The sequence below is a fragment of the Lonchura striata genome, chromosome 13 (assembly GCF_050655825.1).
Source record: "Lonchura striata isolate lonStrDom1 chromosome 13, ASM5065582v1, whole genome shotgun sequence".
In the NCBI taxonomy this organism is placed as follows: Eukaryota; Metazoa; Chordata; class Aves; order Passeriformes; family Estrildidae; genus Lonchura; species Lonchura striata.
In genome coordinates, this window is record NC_140715.1 from 13,545,004 (window position 1) to 13,571,018 (window position 26,015).

The 26,015-nt window shown below is 41.1% G+C and overlaps 1 protein-coding gene across 1 annotated transcript in view; it reads right to left on the bottom strand.

Moving 5' to 3' along the window:
* ADAMTS2 (ADAM metallopeptidase with thrombospondin type 1 motif 2) overlaps nt 1–26,015 on the bottom strand; it is a 169,808-nt gene that overhangs the window by 142,734 nt on the left and 1,059 nt on the right. The window contains exon 2 of the mRNA XM_031506005.3: nt 25,607–25,968. Within this exon, the coding sequence (XP_031361865.2) occupies nt 25,607–25,968 (362 nt within the window). The remainder of the gene's footprint in view (nt 1–25,606; nt 25,969–26,015) is intronic.

Below are 26,015 nucleotides of genomic sequence, written 5' to 3' on the forward strand. Positions count from 1 at the left end.
AAATTAAAAGTCATGTTTTCATTCTAGATACAGCTCAACATACATTTTGCATTAAGAAATGCTGCCAAATTTTATCACTTAAATTTGGAAAAATTCTCATTTTCCTTAGTGTGTAAATTACTACATTCCAAGCACATCCTACACAGCCTGGCCAAATTAATATATTCCAATAAAGCTTAGCAGATATCATTTGCACTTGTCTTGCAAGTCACTATGACAAGGAGGAACATTGCGTATGATGCGTATTAGAAATATTTAGAAAAGAAAGTACAAAACATGGACGTGAATAACTCAGTGATATAGGACCCATCTATTTTTCTTCTCCTAAATTATATCCTCATTCATTCATTCCATTCTTTAATATCAGAGTCTATTGTCCAACAGATCATGTGTAATTTTTGCTTTTTAATTGCAAGTTCATCTCTTTTGCATTTTCACTGCAAACTTTTTCAGGGAGTTCAGCTCCAGTCTTTCCTCACCCTGGCTTACTTAGTTGCATAATACAACCTTATTAAAGATTACAGTATGCTGCAAATGGCTTTCTTCTGCCTGGAACTACAGAAAGAACTGAACTGAGGCAGGCAGCATTTCAACAATAACTCAGACTAATTCCAGCAAGACAAACTAAATAATTTTCTGTCCCAATTACTTTGGATAATCTTGAATTTAGTCTTATGCCATCTCTTTATGAACTATTTTGCCATGAACTGGAGACTTGCTAATGCACCCTGACCTGCTTAATTGGAAGCTGAAGCATAATTGATATCAAAACAGATATCAGAGGAAAACGTTAGCCAGTTCACCAGATTTCCCATGCCCACAAAACTTCAACTGACTCATTAAGAAATTACTGCAAGAAATGAGATACGGAAGAGCAGTGACATCCTAATTAACAGAACAGGAAACACATAATCAGCAGGAGAACTGTTTTGTGTAGTGGGTGCGCTGTGAGATTTTTCAAGTAAATAAGGGAAATGCTGTGCCCAAACTCACTTTTCCCTGCATTGATGGTGCAGTTTTGCAGTTTTCCCAATACCACACACTACTGAGAGTTTAAATAAATCTGCCCAACAGTCAAGTCTTAGTAGTCTGCCTATCAAAAATAGATCAGTTTAAAAGATGTTTGAAATCTTAACCTCATCTCTTGAGATTATATCCACCTCCTGTCTGTTCCATTTATTTAAAAAAATACTTTTGCTCCATTGCATAAGAATGCATTTTAACCAGAAATAGGCCAAGACTAAAATATTTCTTCCAAGTCCTTAACAATTCAGGTGGGGCACCCATCCAAATCTGCTTTGGATGCAAGTCAGATGAAAAACTGGAGAAAAACCGTCCTCTTGTTCCAGTTCAAATATGGACAAAAATCTCAAAATCTCTCTTGAGACAATGAACATGTGCCTCAGATGAAACATAATTAAAAATACTGCTCTCCTTCATCTCTGTTTTAATTCTTTGAAGACAGTCCCACTTTGCCCTCTTGCACCATTTCATCGAGCCCCGCTGGTGACACTGAAGCAAAGCAATCTCCTCTTCCCAGCTACAGACTTTCCAGCATTTCTGTTCCAACCCAGATTTAACACGTCACCAAAATATGGTGTGATCCCTTCCATTTCCCAAAGTAGATTCCCACAGATTAATAGACATGGATTTATGAATCAACACCTAGGAGGTTTAATGTGAGAAGTTCTTCCCTTTCTGTAACCACACTCCATATTCTCAGGTACAGGAACTACACTGGAATAGAGTTATATCCAAAATCATTAATTAATGCCTTAATCTATCCCACAGGCAACTAGCACAGGATTTATTTTCTGCAAAACCCTGCTATAAGAAAGGCTGAACTACACTTACCACGTGTTTAAAATCAGCAGTTTTTCCTCCTTCATTAACCCTCATTCATTTTCACTTCCACCTCATAAAAATCACTTGCAAAAACCCAAAAAATATCTGATTAAAAAAAAACACAAAAAAAAAAAAAATAAAAAGCAAATCTGACTTGCACAGGGTTTCTTACATCATGACCACCTTGCTGACCCCAGCAGCTGCAGACCACACGTGGGGATGTCAGATCCCTGCTTCCACAGCGACCGTGTCCAGCCCAGCCCGGCCGCGCTCGGCGAGCGGAGCAGCTAAAGGAACAAAGTTATTCCTCACCCAAACAGATGAGCTGAGCACAAAAGCACCCCTGAGCCACTTGTTATTTGGGTGGCAACTAACCTCTCCTGTAATGTTATAAGGAAAATGGATAAGTTCAAATCCTTAAAAGCTTAAGAGTTCAGCATAACGTATAAGGAACAATTTTTTCCCCCTACAACAATCTGCTCTTTGGCACCGCCTCAGAATACTTTACTGCCACGTCTTACTTTGAAATGGGAGGATGCCAAGAATGAGATAAGTGCAGACATCCATGACTGGGAAACACAAGGCAAAGGCCTTCTCCAGAGCCAATTACAGCCTTCGATGCACAAGCACTTTAAAAAAAAAAACAAACTTAAACTAAACAAACAAAGTAAAAAGCAACAGTAAATTTCTCTCTCTACATCCAAGTAGAAACTCAACATTTATTTCTTTAGATTAAAAGGCTCTATTTCTTTCTTAATTAAAAGCTTCAAAATATCCAGCCAAATTGAAATAAAGCATTTGTTTCTTCAGAACGAGTCTTAGTTCTCAAAAAAATACAAATGCCCACATTATTACATTAAGAAGAGATTATTCCTTATCTGTTATTCAATTAATGGAAACTCTGATTACAGCTGAGATTTGCATGAGATATAACTGCTGTAGTGGCCAGATTTGTCTCCTGACAGTTCCATTTGGCTTTTGTCTTTCTTAAATGTCTCATAGCACTTCACCATATAATTTTATCAGCAGTTTTTTCCATTACTAAATATTGTAGTCAAGATGAAAAAAAAAATTGAATTGTGACCACAGTCTTCATTTGCAACATTTTAGTTTGGCATATTTCCTTTTGGAAAAGGAAGAGCTAACTTAAGTCAATTAGGGAAAACGTGGTATGAATTCTTCATAAACCATCAGGGAAAAAAAGAACTGAGTGAAATTAAATAAGCCACAGCAAGTAATTGGCTATTTAGATTCAGCTTCATACACACTTAAGCCTATCAAGGATCCCAAACTGACCCATTCTGCATCCACCATTCTTTCCTGATTAGAAAGATCCAGGTGCACAAAACCAGAAGTGAGCAGGGGAAGGTTCATATAACAGAATGACAACAACAAGATATGAAATGATTTTTCACTCAAATTAAAAGTGCTCTGAAATCTCTAAAATCAAGCAAGTCATGAGTGAATGTCTTTCCACCAACCAGACCAAATTAAACTGAAAATTACCTTCAAATAACAGTAGAAATGTGCTTTAGCTCCTCTTTCTCTTGCCTGACCTGTTCACATTGCCTCATCCAAGAGCTCAAGCAACTTCAAAGTCCTCGTTTCCACTTTTCTTTTTTTTTGCTAAGAACAGTGATGCTCACCACTGCTATTGCAGAGGGCAGATATAGATAATTTAGATATGTTTTTAAAGCATTAAAAACAAACCCTAAAATAACCATTTTGGAATGAGCTGGGGCCAAATTCAGAAGAGGACAGTGAAGCCCAGCACGTGACTTCACTTCCTCTGGAGGCTATGAAAGAGAACCAACAAAAGCCAACAGTTCAGGAACTCAGCTGTGTGGGGTTACATATCCAAAGGTGTTCACCCACCAGAGAAGCAGGTGGGTTCTGCAAAGCTCCAGCCCCATGAGTTAGATTCTTAAACCCCATGAGGTCAAGAGAATTAAGACCAGATTTCAGGTGAATGTGGAAGTGTCACTAGGTACTACGCTTGTTTTTTAGTTCCCTGTATAACTCTACAAAAACTCAAAATCCACCATAACCTTGAGAATCAGTGAAAGTTTCAAACTCCTGCTTTTCTTAGAGGGTTGATCTGGGTCCCAGCTACTTTCTTAGGCTGGCTGCAGCACAACTTCAGGTGATTTTGCAGTTTGTGTTGTCCAAGAGATCAACCAGCAGCATCATAAACATTCTTGGTGATATTAGAAATAAAAGGCAAAAGACCATAGCAATATTTTTGTGAACATGTGCAAAAACACTCCAAAAGAAGCTAAGGCAGGGCTCTCACAGCTGCTGCAGCATTGGCACAGCAATGGGGAAGGAGCAGGAACCCTGATGAGTGGGAGAATCCGAAAAATGATTGAATTGGTTTTATTCAAAGTTTCCACACAGAGGAGAATTTACCTTTGGCCTAAAACCAGGAATTAAAAACTCAGTCCAAAAAGAATGCTTTGGCCAGGGCCACGGACAGCTTGAAAAGGGGGCTTCTTGTGAGAGCTGGAGCACTGTGGTTTGCCTGGCATCTGCTATCACATGTTTTCCATTTTCCTTTCTTAATGACATTATGCTCCCTGTAAGTACTGAAAGTAACAGACATTTACTTATTTTACCCATTTTTTCCACATGTCCTAGAGGTGCACTAGCATCATTTGCCAATTTATTCCATTTTATAAGTATTTAAGGCATTTTGAATGTACAATAGTCTAAACTATTCAGCCCAAATTTCATTTCATCGATGTTTTATGTTCATTTTCTGTGAGTTCTACAAAAAGAGTCAATTGTATTTTGCAAAAGGTGGTACTTGGACCAATATACAGTATAATGTTTCAAGCACACTGAAATATAATGATATACACAGACTACTCCAAGAAACCTCCCTTTTCCAGTATTTTCCATAAATCTTAAACCAGAAACTGAAAAGATTTTTTTTTTTCCTAAAGGAAAGAGCAATATGTATTTGGTAAGGTCTATGTAGAAAACTAAAATAAGGGTTATATAAAAAGACAAACATGATCCTGATGCCTGATAAAAATAAAATTATCGTTTAATAACTTTCATCTATTGGCTTTTAATTTTACTGGCCAAATAATTGAATAATTCTCAATTTCAAAATTAGTGCAACCGCTTCAGTATGAAAATAAAGTAATACTACAGTTCACTTTTTGCTGGACTCAGCCGAGCTGACCTCTCTCAAGTCACTACAGCATTGCCACTTCCACTGATTTCCTCAAATGGGAAAGAGAGGGATGCTTTGCTACCTCTTCCTCACATGGATCACGTCTGTGGTCTGGGGAAGATTAAAAGAGAGAGATCAAGAAGCCACTGAGGCAGGAGGCTGCATATCCCACATTTGGTCCACTTTTTCTTACTATCCAAACACTGCCTCTCCAACCACCCCCAACTTTACCCTCTCCTTAGGTGGGGAGGCTGAAGCAGGACCCTCCACGGAGCTGCCAGGCAGAAGGAGCCCAGGGAACTGCAGCTCATCAGCAGCTCAGAGGGTGACAGCTCCAGAGAGGGAGGAAGGCAGCAGACACAATGCTGGGATGCTGAAATCCCAAATTTCCTTCTCTCAGAAGCAGTGGGTGATGCTGTATTCAGTTTGGGCCTCCACATGCAGAAGAGAATGAAATCAGAGGAGTATCAAGGAAGGGACACTTTAGAACTGTTCATGTAAGAACAATTCTGGGGAATGGTAGCATTCCTTACAAAGCAGGGGCAGAAAAAGGCAATAGTGAAACTCAGTAATTCCCACAGCAGCAACAGAACAGAACTTTCCCAGTCTTCCAAAAAGGATTTGAAGATAGCATTTATTGTTTTACACTTCAGTGAGCAAAAGATACAGAAAACTAACAGAAGAGAGCAACAAGTGTATTTACACAGCTAGAATTTCAAGAGGAGCAGCTGTATTTTGAAATGAAGGAAAGGTCACTTTCTTCTCTGAAACTGGATTTAAGGAAGACAGAAAACACTGAGCTTTATGTTATTTATATTAAAGATTTGGCTGATTCAGAAGCAAAACATAAATTCTTTAACTGAAAATTAATGCCTGCAAAGTGACCAAAAGGCTTCTATTTTTTTTTTTCCAAAAAGAGATTTTTTTTTACTATGAATTATCTCACTTCCTGATTAGCAAACTAAAAGTATGAAATTGTTTTCCCTCTGGCTATATCCCAGCTAGATCAAAGCACTGGCCCAAGAACATACTGTACCAGATCAGTTATAAAGAAAGTCCATAAGAAATTCAAGCATCTACTTCTCATCTCTCCTGATGGAGTTATCACCCCAGAATATGAACATGAGCTCCTCATGCCCCATACTGACAGATACATGCCAAGATGGTTTATAACTGGTTTTTGTTGCAGTTATTACTTCAGCACAAGCAGTATCTGCTCTGCTTTGGGAGCAGAGGGAGCCAAGCTCATGCCCATTCCTAGACAAATCACTGAAGTTCATTCCACTGTCACTTCTCTTGCCTGGTTTCACAGGGAAAGCTTTATTCCAAACCTGGAAAAACCATCCCCTCTGATGAATATCAGAGGGCCACAGCTCCCCAGGAATTGTGAGTGCCTGTGGGCCAGTGAGTGGCACAGGGACACCCTGTAAGGATGAGGAGAATGGGGGATGCTTCAGCAGGGTCCTAAGAGTTAAACATCCCCTGATATCTATTTTAGTGAAGACAGAGGAAAGAATCTACACCCACATCTTTTGAACGCAGAGTCATCAATAAAAGGAGTCTCCTGCTCCATGAAGCCATAAAGTCATAAATCAAGGCAAAACAAGCCATTGACCTGTTTTTATTCTTATGTGGAGATGCACCACTGCAGTGAGCGTTTAAGGCCATGACAAGTCCTGCTGCATAAATCAGCTCTCCCCTATGCAATGGTGTGAAGGATAAATCCAAATATACTCTGACAGCCAAAACAGGGGAGTGGTACTGTGGTGGGGGGCCACTGGCTGGATGCCAGATGCCCACCAAAGCCAGTCCATCACTCCCCTCCTCAGATGGACAGAGGAGATAAAATACAGCAAAATACTCTAGGCTGAGATAAGGACAGGGAGAAATCATTCACCAATTACTGCCACAGGCAAAACTTGACTTGGGGAAAATTAATTTAATTTATTACCAATCAAATTACAGTATAGTAATGAGAAATAAAACCAAATCTTAAAAACACCTTCCACCTAATCCCTCTGTTCTTCCCAAGCTCAATTTCATTCCTGAATTCCCTGCTTCCTTCCCTACAATGGGATGGGGAATGGGGGCTGTGGTCAGCTCATCACACGTTGTCTGTGCTGCTCCTTCCTCCTCAGGGGGAGGACTCCTCACACTCTTGCCCAGCTCCAGTGTGGCTCCTCCTTGGGCTGCAGGTGGATCTTTGCTCCCCCGTGTTCCTCCATGGGCTGCATGAGGACATCCAGCCCCTCCGTGGGGAATGTCTTCTCCAGCACCTGCAGCACCTCCTCCCTTTCTGCTGCACTGACCCTGGGCTCTGCAGAGCTGCTGCTCTCACATATTCTCACTCCTCTCACCACAGCTGCAAGTTCTTTTCCCTTCTTCTGAAATGTGTTATGAGGCACTACAACCATCACTGGTGGGCTCAGCCCTGGCCAGCAGCGTGTCCCTTTTGGAGCCAGTGGCACTGGGGGACCTGGGGGAGATTTTAGCAGCTGCTCACAGAAGGCACCCCTCTAGTCCTCACACACATAAAATAAAACCTGGTAATAATGTTCCTCTCTCTGGAAAAGTGGACCTATCCTTTAGGAAGGTGTCTGCATAAATACTGCAAAGACTGAGAAGTGATTATTATCTTCCAGAGAGCAGTGTTAATACAGGCTTTAAAAAGAGATCAATGAGCTTTTTTGTATTAGTCACATTTTTGGCAGCTCATCCATATCTGCAAATACATCTTTTAGCAGGAGCCAACCCATACTACAGACAGAAAAAGGAAGAGAGTAAAAGCACATATCATACAATTATATTAGTGCACCCTCCTAGAGGATGTTTTACAATTATGTCTGGCTAGTCAAACCAATTTCTCTTTACTGCTCACTGGAACACCATCTCTTCTATTTCCTCTAAACTGACTAGGGCTTTCCTGTACCCCTTCTTCAGTTCTTTTATTTCTCAAATGTTTTGCAAATACACTGCCACTTGGATTAGGCTGCACTTAACCTGCACTTTCCATTCCCTGGGTTTAAAATGAAAAGCATCAGAGCAACAGAGAGAGATCTGGTGTACATCACTGTCCAAAGGCTGTGTGTGTCCAGGGTCAAGAACAACTCAGCTGAACACAGAACAGAGAAGCAGGTGCACCTGAGAAAAGTCAGACTGCCCAAAAACACACAGTGCAGGGAATCAGACACAGAACCCTCTGACAAACAGTCCTGGGGGAAAAGCCAGGCTTTGAGTTAGTTGTTGACCTTGGAGCTGGGAGCAGGAATCTGTGTCCCAGTGCCTGAGTTCAGTGAGAACTCAAAAAACTTCCTTATTCTTTGTAAGCAGGCAGGAGGTACAAAGAATATCTGAGTACAGATATTCACCTTTCCCTAACTTCAACAGTCTCCAAGATCCCAGTTTTTGGCAAATCTCACTCATGTCCACAGAGGCAGCAGTACATGCAAATGCTTTATAGTTTAAAATGTCATATGTTGATGCTGACAAGTTCAAGACATGAGAAGAGGTTTCTATGGAAACACATGCAGTATTGCCTGGAACATAAGGCAACATTTTACATTAGGATTTTTTTTTTTTTTAAATCAGCCTTGGACTAACAAATCAGTTGGTTGCCAAATTAGGTTTAGGATGGGGAAAATTTGTCATTTGCTCTCAGACAGAAATATTTTTGTTTAGAAACAATGAAGCTAAATGTAATGAAAGCATTTCCATTATACTTTGGATTATTTTCCTTGTCTCAGAGCAAAAAGTAATTTCATATTGAAAGAATTTCTTCTGAAGCAAATCCATCTCTATATTCCCATGTACTGGAGTCTCCATCTAATTTTCTTTTTATAATTAATGAAATCACTTTAATGAATGGTTATGTTCTTTGAAAGGTTAAACCTTTAACTCTTATATAACCTTACTTGCCTGTGTACCCACGTTGGCCAACAGAACAAATATAGGAGTAGAACTGATCAGAAAAGAGCAGGATTGCACCCTTGGGCAGCCTGGCAGTTCTCAGTTGTTTCCTGAGCCCTGTTTTGTAACCCTGTTTGCAACCTGTCACCATTGCAAGGTGATACCTGTCCTTCTGGGGTATTGCTGTGCAGTGGCATCTTTCAATGCCAATCTCTTCTACTTCATTCCCTGCCTTCCCAGCAAGCACAAGAACAGTTTTAAATTCCCCAAATAGCAAGTTAACTCTGAAGGCCTCACAAAAAGCCTGATTCTAAAACACAGTTCCTACATACTCATGTACTCAAGAGGAAAAAAGACCCTCTCCTCTTAATCTTTCTTATATAAAGCATAAAACCTTTTGGTTTTCCTTCTGAAAACTTTCTATTAGTTATCCACTGGATTTGAAAGAGAAGATTTATTAAAAGGGGATACAGGGTTCTGCTTCTGACACTTTATTTTTGGAAGCACTGAAGAACATTTGAGCTGCTGGGCCTCAGACTGACTCTTTCCTTTCATCTTTTCCTATTTTGAGTATTCTAGAAAATTTCAGTCTACTAGAACATTTATTTGTTTGGGTGATTCAGCCATCACAGAATTGAAAAATGGACTAATCTCCAATCTGCAGCTGCAGCTGACAAGACCTTATGATTTTTGCAATGGAAGGGCAAGATACACTTATAAAAAAGAAGATGGGGTCATGATATCAGCATAGCATGATCAAAATTTTTGCCTGATAACTTTAGTAAAAATCTAAACCAAATTGCAAATTTCTTCATAAATACCTGAGCAGTGAAGGTGGGAAAACCTCTTTTTTGCTAAGTTTAAGAGACAGGGTGCCAGGAAATCTGATTACAAGTATCTGAAATGGAAAAAACCTTGTGAACTGGCTTAAGAGCACTGTCCTTCAGTAAATGCAGCAGCAGGCAAACAACGCCAGCAAGATGTTTTCAGAAAACGTCTCATTTAGGGTTGTGTTGTCAAAGAAGCCTAAGGAGAACTGACAGCCAAACACAGATGGGCTCCTCATGTCCTCAAAACCTCAGCTTTCATGGCTACAGCTGAATCCTGACACATCCAACCCGTTTCAAATGAGGGGTGTTTTCCAGCCATCCTTCTGTCACAGGGAAATTCCTGTAAATGCTTTTTGTGAGTGCAGACCTCCTGTCTCAGCAGGATGTGGGCTACTGAATTCAAGGGCCACTGCTGCTGCCCGTGCACAGTGGGTCACTGCAAGAGGAATGAGGAACAGCATTTCTGAGTTTTAAATGCCTGCTCCTTTTAACATCCATCCAGTAGCCCATATAAATTCAACTATTACTGTATTTTTAAGCTGTCTGTACATGGTTGAGTTTTGGTCAGTTCCAGAACAGCCTGTTTTAATTTTCTTTTTTAAATAAAACCATTTTTTATGCAGATCTCCCAGACACATAAGATACTAACTTTTACTTTACCTTCGACTTACAACATCAATAACAGTGAAAAGCTGTTTCTCTTTTCTTTGGAATTTCTGTGTTCCTTAAGAATCTTACAAGAATACTCAGGCAAAGTAAATGCAAATTATTAGTACCTGATTTCAATGCTGTTCAAAGCATAACTTTTTCTTCTGTCACACCTCACTTACCATTTTTTTCTTAGTATTACCTTGGATAAGGTAATATTTATTGACTAAATGTGGCTATGAAAACTTGTAAATAGGCAGGATAAATGTAAGGATCTTTATAAATTCAGTTCTCTTTAAAATCCACCAAGTATCTGTGTCAGAAGGACTGAGGCAGAGAAATATGGAAAAGCTCATCTGTAAAGATGCTGGGACTTTGGCTGCAGTTCACTCAGCTCCATAGGGTTCATCACAACAGTATTTGGCTCTCCTCTCTTCTGTTTTCTTCACTATTAATGGATACTTTACAATTTAATTAGTGCAGAATGATCCAAATCCCATCAAAGTCAATAAAACTCTTTTCATTTATGTTAACGTGCTTTGGACCAGCTCCTGGCTTAATACCAGAATCAAATAAAACACCCCTAGGAAAAGAACAGATATACCAAGCTTACACTTTAAAGTACAATCTTAAAACCTTCCTAACGTTTTTACTTGCTTTAAAGTAAATCTCATTGCTGAACACCTTACAAAAGCAGCTGGACAGCTCTTTTTTTGCCTGTGTGATTAAAGTGTCAGAAGGCATCTAAAAGTGTGCAGAGCTTCGCTGTGAAAAACCTTCCCAAGGCAGAAGGGGACACCTTCCTGCAGCTTTTCCTGGGGATCCTGCACTGTGCAAGGAGAGGAGGGGTCACCTTGGGAGGACAGACCTGGCCACAGAACTGTTCAAAAGTCCTGCCCCAAACACTTGTTCTTTCTCTGGCACCACCAGAGTTGTGCTGGGTCTGCTGGGCTGCTCTGCAGAAAACTTCACCAACATCACTCAGCCACTAAAGCTGCTTGGCCAGAGACATCCACAGCCGAGCAGGGGGCAGCAGGACAGGCAGGACCCAGCTGAGGGGCTCTGTCCAGCAGAGCAGTCACTTCTCGTGCACCTCCATAACCACTTTCATCACGCCAGCAGGAGAGAGCACCAGCTATTTTTGTCACACAGAGGAGAGAGGAGGCTTCCTGCTCTTAGACTATACCCCAGTCACTGCAGGAAGCAATGAACCACAAAGCAAGCAAAATGACACTATGTAAACAGGGAGATTAAACCTCCTCCTGATACTTTTGACCCATTTTGGCAGTACCAAGCAAGCCACACAAAGCCACCGCACCATTTCTAGCATAACAGCATGCTTTAATTGACTGGCACATTAAACATCTAAGTTCTGTGCAAAGTTTGACCACAAAAATCACATTCAGAAATCACATCCAATCAATGCTGACTCAGCAGCAGAGCTGTAGGATCCTTTTTTTGAATTCTCAAAAGCCCAAACAAAAAACCTGAATTTGTGCTGTTGGTTTCAATGTATTTTTTTCATTTCACACTACTCTAACCTGGCAGCACAGTAGGCTGGGGGACAAATTTCTTTGAAAACAACTTTGACAGAATGTTAATAGAGAAAGAAGAAAATTCAGGACGAGGATGAGAGGTGTTTCAGTCCGTTCTGGGCTGGAGCTGTGACCCTTCCCATGGAATCAATCACAGCAGCCCTGGAGGGGACTGTCCTGCAGCACACGAGGACACGTTGGGGATGTGGGCACGTGTCTCCAGCTCCCTGCTCCCATCTGCCCAGTGCCTCTGGGCACTCCTGACTCACCTTGCACTGACATGTGCCCTGGCCTGAGAGGTGCAGGAATCTCCATTTGCTCTCCCATGGAGTCAGATTCCAGCCCTGCCCTGTAAACTTGCACTGAGCATAAATGGGGACATCACTTCTTACTTCATTGTCCCTTCTGGAGCTACTCATTAAAGGAGAACATTCACTGAGCAAGGATTCTATTGTGAATTGCCAGGAAATGCAGTGGTTTCTGCTCCTTCCCACTGCATGGGCCACTCACAAGCTGTTCTCACCACCTCAGCACTCCAGTGCCAGTGCTCAGCATCTTGCTTTGCTGACAGTGACCAGATGTCTCCAGCTGCTCTTTCTTTTGGCTTCTTTCTGACACATCCCTTCCTGTCCCCCAGATCCCACACAGAGACATCTCACTGCTCTGAGCACTACCCTTCTCCCCAGGAACCACAGTGCATTTTTCCCCAGTGCAGGAAGCCTTTGCAGCTCATGACAAGGAGAGCAGAAGTGCCCAGCAGCCCAGCAGCAGCCAGAGGGGAGGGAGGTGGACTTCCACACAGTCTGTGCAGCTTTGGAATTCAAACCCATTCACTGTGGTGGAGCAAATCCACCAGCTCTTGGCAGCAGTTTCAAAGATGGCTATTTGCTCCACATTCCTCAGCAAAGATGCTTGGCTCTGTGAAGGTGAGGAGTGAGAACCTACAGGCTCAACCATCCCCTAGAACCAGCTCCAGTGAGGACATCATTACAAGGTGAAAGCTGCCTCCACACAGACTAGAAAACACAAGTATTAGGGCTAATCTAGCCAGCACACTGTGAGATATAGAGGATTAGATTTGACCTGATAGGTCTCTGACGTCAGTGAAAAGTGGTCTTAATATAAACAAATATAAAATTAAAAGATAAAAAAACAGTCCTTTCCCACAGTGGGATAGCTAGAATCTACTGTAGAACTTGCAAGCAGTGATTCAATACTCCAAAAATTATAACCTTGGGTTAAAGACTGCATGGAGTCCATTCTGGAAGTGCACTACAAAAGTGTTACCTAAGCACAAATATTTCTTAAACCCACAAATCAAAGCAAACATGTCTTAAAATGACCCAAAAGGAACACAAAATTGCCAGAAGCAGCTAAATCCTTCAAAGACCTAAGTATATTCTAAGTACAGATGAATTTCATATTACTAGCATTGCATTTATTCAACAGTTTTCCTACTCTTGTCATGATTTCTACAGGCTTGCATAATAACATGAAAATGTCACAAAAATTACTTCAGAATGGCAATCCAGAGGCAGGGAGCCACAAGGCCCTCAGTGAGTTATGTGTGACAAGAAGCAGTGCCTGGAGCTGTGTCTTTAACCCATCTGCCCATTCGAGACCCTTCAAAGATCCTGGGATCCCCAGTCTCTCTTCCCAGTGCACTTTGCCATTTCCAAAAAAACAAACCCTAAATATGTTACTTAGTGAAATCTCATGAAAACATGCACATTCACAGATGTTGTGTGTCCTGCTGCCTCCCAAGAAGGAGTGTATCTCTTTTCAAACCATGGGAGCCTGCAATCCAGGCTGTCAGAGGAGGGCATATCTCCACATGAGTGTGAAAACCTCTAATTACATAAGGCCAGGTCCTCAGCTAATGCAAAGTGACAGAGCTCCCAGAAATCTGGGAAGATATGATGATGCAGATTAACAGGGGTTTGGCTCATTATAATTCAATGGACCCAACTTCTAATTTTCCCATCTAGTGACAGATTGTTGGAATCCTGACCACCAGAACCTCAGAGTGCAATGGGGAGTTGAAAGGAGATAGCATCAGGGAAAGTAAACTCCAGTTTGGCTGAAAGCATATTTATGATCCAGGAGTTTCAATTAGCTGTTGCTGAGTTATCACAAAAGTCTGTTGAACAGATGTGCAATTAGAGTTTTTCTCATGTTGTTCTCTCTTGTGACTTGGGTTTTTTTTGTTGGAGGACTGTATTTGGCATTTGGGTGGGGTTTTTTGCAAGTGATGCTAGTTTTATGGAGGTTAAAACTAACATCTCAGGCAGAGAAAGCTCTTCCACCACCACGCCCCCAGCAGAGCAGAGGCAAAGAGAGGCAGTGTCAGCAGGAAAATCTTTCTCCTTTCTGGCCTCATCTTCACAGGAATATGGAGACAGAAAAGCTGTCAGAATGAGCCTGCAAATTCAAGGCAGCTGGAATTGCCTCATCCTCCTGGCATGGACTGGAGGGTTTCTCCTGGTCCCTCCCCCTTACTTAATGCATCACCTCTTCTGTGGTGGGGATGTGGTGTGAGGAGAAGGGGAAGAAGGTTTAGCAGAGCTATTTCAGGTTTTGAGGCACACAGTTCTGTCCTGTTCCATCCAGCACACGGGATATAAACAGCCATGGGAAAAGCTGCACTTGATCTTCTCATCCTCACCTCCCTCCCCAGCACCACTGCATCAGGGGACAGAGAACAAGGTGAACGACAAGGTTGTGCTCTGGAATACTCCATGGCCTGCTTTTTGTCCCAAATACTCTGCTAATCAACCTGTCCACACAAAGCCAAACAGAGCCAGTGAAACTAAACACATTCACTTCAGCAGCTTTGGAACAGACCCAAAAATCAGCTACTTGCCATAGGACTTCCCTGGCCCTTATGTAAAATGATGATGGATCATGACACAAACCTTAACAGAAATATGGGGGTTTTCCTGTGTGATTTTCTGTTTAGATAAATGCAAGATTACACTGTCTTTTCATAGGTTCAGCATTTTTATTCTATTTTATAAATGTGTATGATTATTGTTGGGCTTAATTTGACTGCAGTGAATTAAGCACTTTATTTTCACAGAAATTCATTACATTCTCCTTCTGAGGAGATTAAATTAATTCAAAACATCTTGTAAATGGTCTTGTCTTTCTTTGCTTTTCTACTACTTATCCAGACTGGGTTTCATATTCTTCTTTCAGAGTACTAAATCATCCTTTGATTAATCCCATTTTTACACTTGCTGCTTATGTCAGCCTTAACGTGCTGCAACTTTGCAAACAAATTTAATATTGACAGACACCTCTTAGCACTTATTTGGGAATTAAATATTTTGGTTTACTGATGAATGGCGGGTTTGCCAATTTTACAATAAAACCTAAAACTATTAGAAAACTCTAATTTCAAGCTTGGTTATAAATCTGAAATCAATGCAAATTTATCTCTAAAACTTCTTTATCCCTGAGGTATTTAATGGTATTGAACAGAAGTGGCATAAAATTTCTGCTTCTGGGATTTGGGGTGGGGCTTTTTTCGTTGATTACAACAGGTAAAAGGTTGTGACCCTATGTATGTTCATGGTGCTTTAGAGAGCATCTTGAAGTCTGAAAGACACCATTTTATCCAGCTATTACTTTAGGTATATTAAAACTTTCAGACATTTTCAGCCTTGCAAGTTTCCAACCCTGTAATCTTCCAATATACCTCCTGTCATGTGAGAATGTTGGCATGTGAAAGACTCTCACTGAGCCCAGCTCAGCTGTCTTCATCACCAGGTAGTGATTTATTTCTCAAAGACTCTTTCTTAAATACATTCTGGTTTGCAGAATGCTTTCTGAACAACATCTCTTACATTCCTTCCACAGCTCCTCTGCTTGGAGGAAGAGAAAAGCCTTGCAATTTTAGCACTCTGAAAAATTAGTCCAACTCTGCATATGAGTTGGAAGAACATGATTTACCCAAAACCCATGATTTAAAACAAATAAACCCACTATTACAACAGCCTGTGCTGCCACCTACCCTTGGTTAATCTCTGTGTTTTCTGTAGGTTTTTCCAAAGTGTGGGCTCTGCCCTGGAAACTGGAATGTCCTGCAGGCGATGTGATGGCCATGGGCACCAGCCCTTGTGCCAGCCTTGGGAGTCACACATTTCAGCATGGGAGAAATGCAAGATGCAGCTGCCTAGGGCAGGTACTGGATGTTAGTTCTGCCTTTTGCATATGGGGGAAAGAGCAGAGAAATGAGAATCACAGAACCATGGAATCATTTAGGCTGGAAGAGACTTGGAAGATCTTTAAGTCCAACCATTACCACAGGACTGTCAAGCCCACACCAAACCATGGCCCCTGGTGCCACATCTGTACCTCCCTGAGCAGCCTGTTCCAAGTTCAGCAGCCCTTTTGGTGAAGTTTTTCCTAACATCTAATCTAAAAATTCAGCAAGTGCTTTCCCCGCTTCCTTTCTAAATTCTATAATCTTTCTGTATTTTAATTAAAATGTAAATGGTGCATTACTATGCTTAGCTCTTGAAATAGTTTTACTCCCAAGAAAGTAAGCCTTCCTTTCCTGTTGGACTCAATGTATTATTTTGACTTTCTCCATTCTACACTCTACAATACTCATTAAATCATGCCAAAAAAACACATGTTCAGAAACAAAACTCAAAAAAGAAATCCCTCCCACGCACTGAATTGTGCAAGAGTAGCCCTGAGTCTGAAGTGCCCATCCTGGGTGTGTGGTGTGAAGGTGGTGGATGGGCTTGCCTGGGGGGGCAGATGCATGTCCAGAGCTCCACTGGACATGCTGGAAGCTGCTGCTGCAGCCCAGAGCCCCCAGGGCACAGGGGGAGCAGGAGGGGTGAAAGAGAGACTGCCCACGACCTTGGGAAGCAGGCACAGCAGCAGGCTGAGAGAGCTGCACTCAGGGATCCTGTAGAAATTTGCTGTATCATTCTCAAAATTCAATGCCCCCTGCCATTTCATGGACTGCTTCTTGGCAGGATTGTAAGTGGTGGGGTAAAAGAGAGCTGCTGGCCAGCCTGCTCATTAGCCAGTCTGCTCATTAGCCATCCTGCTCATTAGCCATGCAGGTTCTTCTCCACACATCCACTTCATTATTCTTACAGTGACAGTAAATCAGAAAACATATTAATAAAGGCTTTAAGACTCAGGGCCGACATCAAGCTGTGGCTCTGTGCTACCTCAGGTAGATATTTAGATTTCATGTTTTTCAAAAAACAGTTAGATGCTCACCATATGCTAGGTATTTCCTTCCAGCTTTCTTGACTCAAAAAACCGTAAAAATCATTCACCTTCATTGCAGGGCAATAACAGCAACCTATAGTCCACAGACTTATTGAAGAGAAATAAGTTAAATGCATAAATTAGATGTATCTAGTTGCAGGTAGAAGGAGCTCTTCTTATTCACAGATACCAGTGATGTCCACTGACTTTCTCATTACAGGATTAGTAGGCTTCACACTTAATTTCAGTGGAAAATAGATTGTAATTTGTCCCCTGAGGTCCATGAGGCTAGAGGTTAAATGCTGGGAAATAGCAGTCTGACCATATAATAAAATTCAAACACAGAGATGGCAGCTATAGGAAAAGTTAAAGGGAATGGCAGGAGGAAAGAAGCTAAAGTAGCTGTATTTATAGCTCACTACATCAAAAGAAAAGTGGCAACCTACACTGCCTACTTTGCAGGTGGAAGAGCCAGAAAGTACCGGGGACACTAGGCAATTCCAACCTCTGAATTCTCCACAGAGAGCTGCACAAGTGAAGAATTAATAGTGTCTTTATTTTGAAGATAAGGGTCACAAATACAACAATAAAGAGGCAAAACACTAAATTTTACATGAGCCAATTCAAAAGGAATAAAAAAAATATAAAAGCTTGACAGTTAACACTGAAAAACTTCAACACACCTGGGATGCCAAGACCAAAAATCAACAGCAAGTTGTACAAATGGGACTTCCATTTCAGCAAGGCAAAGATTTGGAAAACAAAGGGACCAGTAGATGGAGTCCTAAAGGGGGCGTGAAGTGGGGAGGAAAAAGCAAGTGTATAAATCAGTGTTGAGGGCAGGTTCTCTCTGTGGCATTAGAGAGGATAAATGGTGCTGAAGTTACCATGGTCAGTAAATGAACCTCCCCAAATTAGGGGCAGCCAGCCCACGGAACCCACAGCAGAGCACAAAGCCTCACAGAGGCACACACAAGGTGTAAAGAGAAACTCATCTGTACTGTAAAATGACACCTTCAAAACAACATACTTGGGATGATTTTCACTGGCCTGGGGATTTTTGAGATTTCAAGAAAGCAAACTGGCATCTCTGTCTTTTCCTTGAGGGAAACACTTTAAAACTCTTTCTTTAAACAAAAAAAAAGTTACTTAGAAGAAAAAACAGAAACATTAATGCTGAGATTCACACTTACAACTCCAAGAACTCCAGATCTGAAGAAAGTACCAGACGTTTTGAGACCTGGGAATAACTGAGAAGATCTATAGCTGAAGCTGTGATTTAGAGATGGGGAAGCAACGTGCTCTTCCGCAGTTGAAGAGGACACTCTTCTTTTCAATGTTACAGTTTAATAGAACAGTGCTGAAAATAGCGTGTGAAATGTGGGCCTTTCATTTGCAGACTATTAAAGCTGGGAACCCGCTGTGTCAAGACTCTGCAAACAAAGATGAATTTAAAACACACTCAGATAAAGGGGCTAAAGGAACCAGATGTGATGTGTCAAAGAACTTACTGAAACTTTGGAAGAAAGAAAGCAATAAAGGGACAAGGTGATCCGAAAAGGAGGGTGTGCACATCAGAGCAAGGTTGTGCAACCCCCTGCAAGACACTCAAGACCTGCTCCCTGCTTCTGTTTTAATCAGACCCGGTATGAGAAATGTCCCAGTGTGCCATTAGTAAGTATGGCATCAAGCAGGCAGTGCATGACCTGCTTACAAAGCAACAGTCACCATAAATAAAAAGTACTCAGAAGTAGGTCGAATAAAACACTAGTGTGATCTCTGGAGAAAAGGTCCTGCTCCATGCAGCAGCCAGAGTTCTGGTTGATCCAAAAAAATTTTTTTAGCCTTCTGTAGCAGAAAGGAAACATGGAACTAACCCAAAATGTCTTGCAGGAGTCTTGAATTCTCAGGGAACACCCTCGCCACACCATGAGGAAGCAGCGAGCTGGCAGGTAAGTGAGCTAATAGCACCTTTTGAGGGACACACCTTTGGAAGCTAAGAGGGACAGTCTTCTCAAAATAGATGCTCTGCTTACCCCAGAAATTAATTATGACCTTATCAAAATTAGTTCCTATATTTGGGTCTTTCAAGATGGGAAGCAGGAGACACTAGGCCCCTTTCCTTGGATATACATAGTTTAATATTCTGGTTGGAAAATTAGTTTTTGTGTGGTCAAAGTGCACAGTACAGCTGATACACTACTACAATGAGGACAATGAAACACAAGGTCAAATAGGACCTAAAGAAATACTTATATTTTGTCCAAAGGCCTACAACATACCACAAAGATACCAGTTTTGACTGCCTGAGGATACTGTTTCCAGATGGTGTCCACCTGTATGATGCAGGAAATTATTTGCTCTGCTCTCAGATAAAATGTAGGTGAGATGATCCATGCACAGAAGATGCAAAGAAAAAAAGAAACAGTATTTACTGATGACAGAGTCTCTTTTAAGGACAGCAGAGGATAATTTACTCCAGTCAGAGGCTGAATCATAGTGTTTACACTCTTCATCTTTCACACCATCACTTTTAAAAGGGAAAGCCTGAGCAATTCACACAGCAGAAGGGACTGTCCAACTAGGCTTGTGTTGGCCAGGGAAATGAGCAGCAGAAACCCAGAGAATGGGTTACAAAGCAAAATCTCTGTCTTGTGAAAACATGGACGTGCTGGAGTGTTAGGCATCAAAAGAGCTCCATTTCTTTGCCAGGCAACACAGGTCTTTGAAATGATGTGTGTAGCTGGGGATGGGCTGTCAGGCTCTGATTGTGCAGGAATTCACACACATGCTTGGCTTGGCCATGTGGAAACCCCAGCTGAATTCAAAATGCCCTTGAAAAAGGGTTAATGGTGATCCCACTGATCATCTGCAGAGGAAGGGCTGCTGTTTCCTTAATGAGAATGGCTTTTACATTTTGTTCTATACTGTGTCACAGAACTTATTTGCACTTCTTCTGCCACTGTATTACAGTTCTACTTATCAAAAAAAGTCCACAGTGAATTTTGCCATTACATTAAAAAATGGAGAACAAAAAACCGCAAATGGCACTTTGGTTTGAGTTTGGTGTAATTTAATGAGAAAATGCTCCCAAATGAAAAGATCATACGTGCCCAATTTTGATCTCCTTAAAATTCATGCAACCCCATCATAATGTAAATGCTAAGAATTTAGCATACAGAAAAGGAATTGCTGGAATTATTTGTAACAGGCATCTGTTTAAACTGTCAGGCACTAGACCTGACCAGACTTTGAAGATAATATTGTGCTACCTTGAGCTCTGCTTTTTTACTACATCACAAACCAGTGTAATCCAAAAACCAGATCAAAAAGAAACGCGACTAAATTATAAATCCATATGACAGCAGAAGATGGATGTCTAAAAGGAAAAATAACGGTTACATAAGCATGTCTGCTTTCTCCTGGTATATTCATTGTGAGCAGCTCCTTCACCCTCTTATCCAGGTAAATTACATGTTCCACCTAAGGTGAGTTAGATTCACCTTCAACTCTGTAGGCAGTTCCAAGAAAACACCTCTGTCAGAACAGTATATAACAATATAACTTTAAAATTCACTTACTTCAAAGAGATCAAACTCATGCTCAAAGTGAAGAAGAACTATACTAAGCAAGGCTAGACTTCACAAGGTGTCTAAATGCCTTTAAAAAGGCGGGGAAGGTGGCAGGAGGAAGGGGAGAAAGGCAGGCATTTCACATGAGTAGCTGGAATTGTTCTCAGGAAATACCATTGACTGGATCTGAACATGAGATTCTACATTTACACTTTAGAAATTAGATTATATGAATACATCCCTATAAAATAAAAACTGAGGAAAAAAATTTTGTTCTCTGATTTAAAACAGGAAATAAAATACTCCTAATATAAATAATACCTAACGACATCTTGAGAGAACTGGCAGATGTGCACTTGTATTGACAGCAGACAATGCACCAGCCAGTTCCTGAGGATCCATGACTGGTTAGGAAAGGGAAATGTATCACCATAAACCCACCCAGGTGAGCCCAGGGCTACACACACTGCAGCATTGGGCATGAGTCGAAAAAGCACTGCTGGTGTCCCAAGCGTTTCGAGAAGAAACAGAGCCTGGGCAAGCAGCCAGCCAGCCAGCAGGCTGCTCAAAAACAGTTTGGGAGGGTTAGCACAGAGCACAGGAAAGACTGAAGTGTTGTAGAGCAAACCCTGCCTGGCTCATCACAAGAAGAAACAAGTCCACTGCACTTGTGTTTGCCTTGGTAGCCCCAGCCATGTAAGGCTTACAGCTTGTTTAGAAAACAAACAACCAGAGATGGCTTGAAAAGCTAATTTCTATGTATTTTCTTCTAATAACCTAACCCTTTCCATTTTAGTGACAACACTGCAAAATTTTTGGACAGCCGATCTTTTACCTTTAAAATTGGAAGAGGATCATACTAATGGAGTCAAACTAGGACATCATGATGTGCTACTGAAACTGATGTTCCTTCCTTTGCTTCAGTGGGTTCAATCAGATCACATTGATTGTTCATCATGGAGTAGTGATCCTCAGTCTTCTCAGTCCTGTCAGTACATCTGACTCTGCACTGCAGCCTAAGTTAATCATGTGTTCATTATCCACTTCAGCTGTGCTGTTGATATTGTGTTTTTCCTGTCTAGGTACACATTCTAGCTCACAAACTACAAATGCCATGATGACACTGGGAGGGGGTTTATGTCTCTGAATTTCCACAACCAAATTGTGCCATGCTGCCAACCCGAAGAAGACTTTTTTGGCACATCTGCCTCAAGCACTGCAGAAATATTTATCAAAATTCTAGATGTGTAAAGAGTTCTTCTACAATGGCAGGTTCATCTGCTGAAGTGAAGAAAGTTCTGCAATAATAATTATGCAATAATCGGGAAAGATTAAGATAATCCTAACTTTTTGTTGTTTTATAGCATTTTTTACAGCCTCCAACCACTCTCCTTCACAACCCTTGGAGAGGACAGCCAGCTCCCTCATCCTCCAACTGCATCCACAAGTAAGAATCTGGCCAAAGACCAAGAACATACTCAAAGCACAACAACTTCCACCACAGCCTGCTGGCCATGGAGAGCTGACCATGCTTGCTCTGCCCACTCAGTGGAGAAATAGCTTGAATGATGTCAGGCCAACCAAGATGATAACAAATTGTCCTAAGTGTTTTTATCTTAAGTGGGAAAGCTTTCACAGTACGTTTTTTTTAATATGGTAAAAATCACATTCATAATTCAGAAAGCTATTAAAAATCTATTGATTAGCTTTAACTTTGATTCTTCATCCACAATTTTTAATGACCTACTCCAGCTCTGACAACACACTTAGATTGCATACTTCAGAAGTTCTCTTCATCTGCCTCAGATTTGATTTCTAGGTCAATAAATTTTTGGCTGAATTTTGATACAGAAAATCGTGAGTACCCAAACTAATGTGTGTCTCTTTGGTCAGGGCAGCAAATCTTCATCATTCATAGTATAGTTCAAAAGTCCCTTCACAGATCTACTATTTTTATGTAAATTCCTTCCAACAACTTCTCATTTGGCAATAGCAATTCCACCAGCCAGATTCTTCTAAGACAATAACTGGAAAATAAGACATAGTTGGTAGTGCAGTGCAAACCAAAAGGGCTGTTCAAAGGAGGTAACATCAGAAGCTGGCAAGGTGGCAGATACATTTGCTGACTTAAACTAGATTCAGTCAACAAAAGTTTGCAATGTAAAAATCAAAGTAGAATACTTCAAGTCCAGTATTGTTTCAGCCCTGATGGCTGACGCAAAAGACAGAAGACCACAAGAAGAATAGACAGATGTCAAACCACCTTCAAAAGCAAGAACTTCAAAAATAAATACTAGGAATTAAATTAATCGAGTTTATAATGTAAAATTCTAACACTTGTCAGTTGACAACTCAGTTGTGAGAGAGGCCCACCATCCCTATCTCCAGAATAACCTAGAAAATGTGGTGGAAATACTTAGGCCCACTGAAGAAAACTAGGTGTGAAGTAAAAAACAGGCATAGAAAAACAGTTGAGAATAGCCTTGTCCATTTCTTTATTCACATCCAAATGTCAATAAACTCAAGAAAATCATGCAGCCCAGAGGTCTCTAAGTATGTCTTGCTGGCTACACATTGCTCCAAGGACTCTTCAATTCTCCTTGCAAAAAAACAAGAAATAAAGAGAGACAATTACAAGCAGTATTAACTTCTGTCGTTACTTGCTTATTATTTCTGTCCACAGAGCAGTGGCTTTTGGAGAAACATTGGTATAATTCCTTTGAGTTTGTGTAATTCTATTGATAATCTGTTTTATACACTCACCCCATCAGAAAGAAAGAAACTGAGATGGAGGGAAAGGGTAGAGATGGAACATGGTGCCCAAGGGACTGGAGTTCAATTTGTTGTTCCAAAACAGATTTACTGCACAATCTCAGGGAAATCTAAAGGTATTGAGGCAATGCTTCCTGCGCGAAGGCTTCAGTGACCTGGGCAAAAAAACACATCTCTGCCCTGTGACATCTACCACGTAGATACACCCTGGAGGAAGCAGCAATCCATTTCCAAATGTATTAGCAGAACCACAGAAATTGTAATTCCACGTGAAAATCATTCAGATTAGAATGTGGCACCTCCCAGCCCAGACCAACTCTTCTTCTAATGGAAACAAGAACACTGGAAAAGGCAAGCACATGAGTTGGGCATACAGGTTGAAAACTACAATTCCTTTGGTAGCGTTCTGGATTCCAGTCATTTATGAGTATATTTATTATTGCACTGAGGCCTGGCTTCACACCTTTGCATTTGAGACATTATAAACATGAAAAGAGCAGTAATTTATAAAGCCTTTCATTTATATATTTACTTCATTTTGTAAATCATTCTCATTCTTTGTCATTTTTACATGCAACATGAGGCCTTGGACCTTTAGAGTCTCATCCAAAGTTTGGCTTTAACTCCTGTTCTGTTTTATCATAACTCTTTTGTCTAAATATAAGGAGCCCACATTGAGGCAAACATTGGAAGGCAGAAGGAACAAGCTCCCCCCCTGCCCTTACAGTCAACACCTGTGCTGAGAAGAACACAAGGCAAGGAGCAGCCATCAACAGGATCTTCCTCCACCTTTCAGCACAGATGAACAAGGAACTTTGGTTCTGCCCCAGTTTTAAAAGTAAAGAGCAAGTAAATCTTGAGCAAGTAAATTTGCCTTACACAAAGTGATCTGTGCTAGACAGAGGGAGAGCACAGAACTTTTGCTTCCCCCCCGAGGCAGAACTGCAGGCTCACACTCTGCTCTCTGAATGGCTCTTCTTGCTCAGTCCTGGTGCTTCTCTTACCCTCAGCCAGCTGTCCACATCAAACAACTGCAACATTAAAACCTGCTTCTCAAAACAGGAATGCACATGGCTGGGAGAAAACACAGGAAAGGAAAGGCTAAGGGGAAAAGTATTTGATTCCCTTCCATTCTCAGCTAGCCAACATACTATCTCCATACATGTCATCTTCTTGGCACAGCAAATGAACAACTTCCTATGACTAAATAAATAGAAATACAACTGACTCTCACTGGTTCTTTATGCAGAAGCAGAATGCATTACAATTAAGCAATCTCAAAATTACAAACTCTGACGGCTATAGCAAGAAAATAAGGGCTGGATAAACTGGACATTATAAAAAAAATATAGCCCCTTTCTCACTAAACAAATTGCTGTGCAGTAATTACTGTTCAAATGACAGTGTGACAGTTTAGGATGTCAGGGACAAACAGTGATAATCTGAGTGCTGAACATGCACTCCAGAACAGAAAGCTGCAGCCAGTTTTAAAACACAGCTTTGACAAATGTATCACAGGGGGCTGTTTTGCTCATAAAACTCAAAGTCTTCTGCAACTTTTCATCAATCACTTGATTAGGCAATGAAACTCACCAAGTGAAATATCCAAGAAAACAGACTCTGAATAAATTAAAATTTTCCAGGACAAAACCATATTTTACCTATCAAATTTGTTTCCAAGGTAGTCCAGCCCATTATTTGGGATTAACTCTTTCTAACATTTACCTTTGCAGGCTGTGAGTGAGAAGTGGAAGAGCATGCTGAGAACTTGACACTTAACCTTCTGGTTTAGAGCATCAGACCCCCTCAAGTAACTTTACCACAAATGAACATAAACACTCTTTTCAGCTGCTCTGTTCCAGAGTAGCTACCTCAGAGCATGTGCTCAAACTTCTAGTGCCACTGTCTGTAAATCAGCTCTTGGTGCAGCACAGCTATTCCCACACAAGGGAACATTAGTTAATTTGCATTCACAGTTACCATATGAGGTGTGAGTTTCTGACAGTCCACACATTTTATATTTTAAGACTGTAGGAAATTAATATAATTATCTTTGATATAATAACAAAAGTAACTTACCAGTCCATCGCAATTGCTGATAGCAACTGAAGCATTTGGCAGATCAGTGATATCCCCAACATAGAGGCAATTCCCATAGAGAGGTTCGATATGAGTCTCCTCAGAGTCCTCCTGCCACTCAACTGTTGCTCCAGGGGCCACGAGCCTGGAGTTTGGCCGCAACCTGAAGTGAAACTCTCTTCCAAAAACAGTGACATTGTAAAATATCTGCTCATTTGCTGCTTCATGTTGCAAGTCCTCCACAGCTCTCCTGAAGCGTGCTTTTGGTGGTCCAGACACCAAGTGGGACAGGAACCTGCCCTCTGAATCGGTGCTCGTGGGGATGACAAGGCTGTACTCCTCTATATTCCTCAGGATTGAATCTTTACAGGGAGAAAGCAAGAGAGGACAGATATACTAGAACTAAACA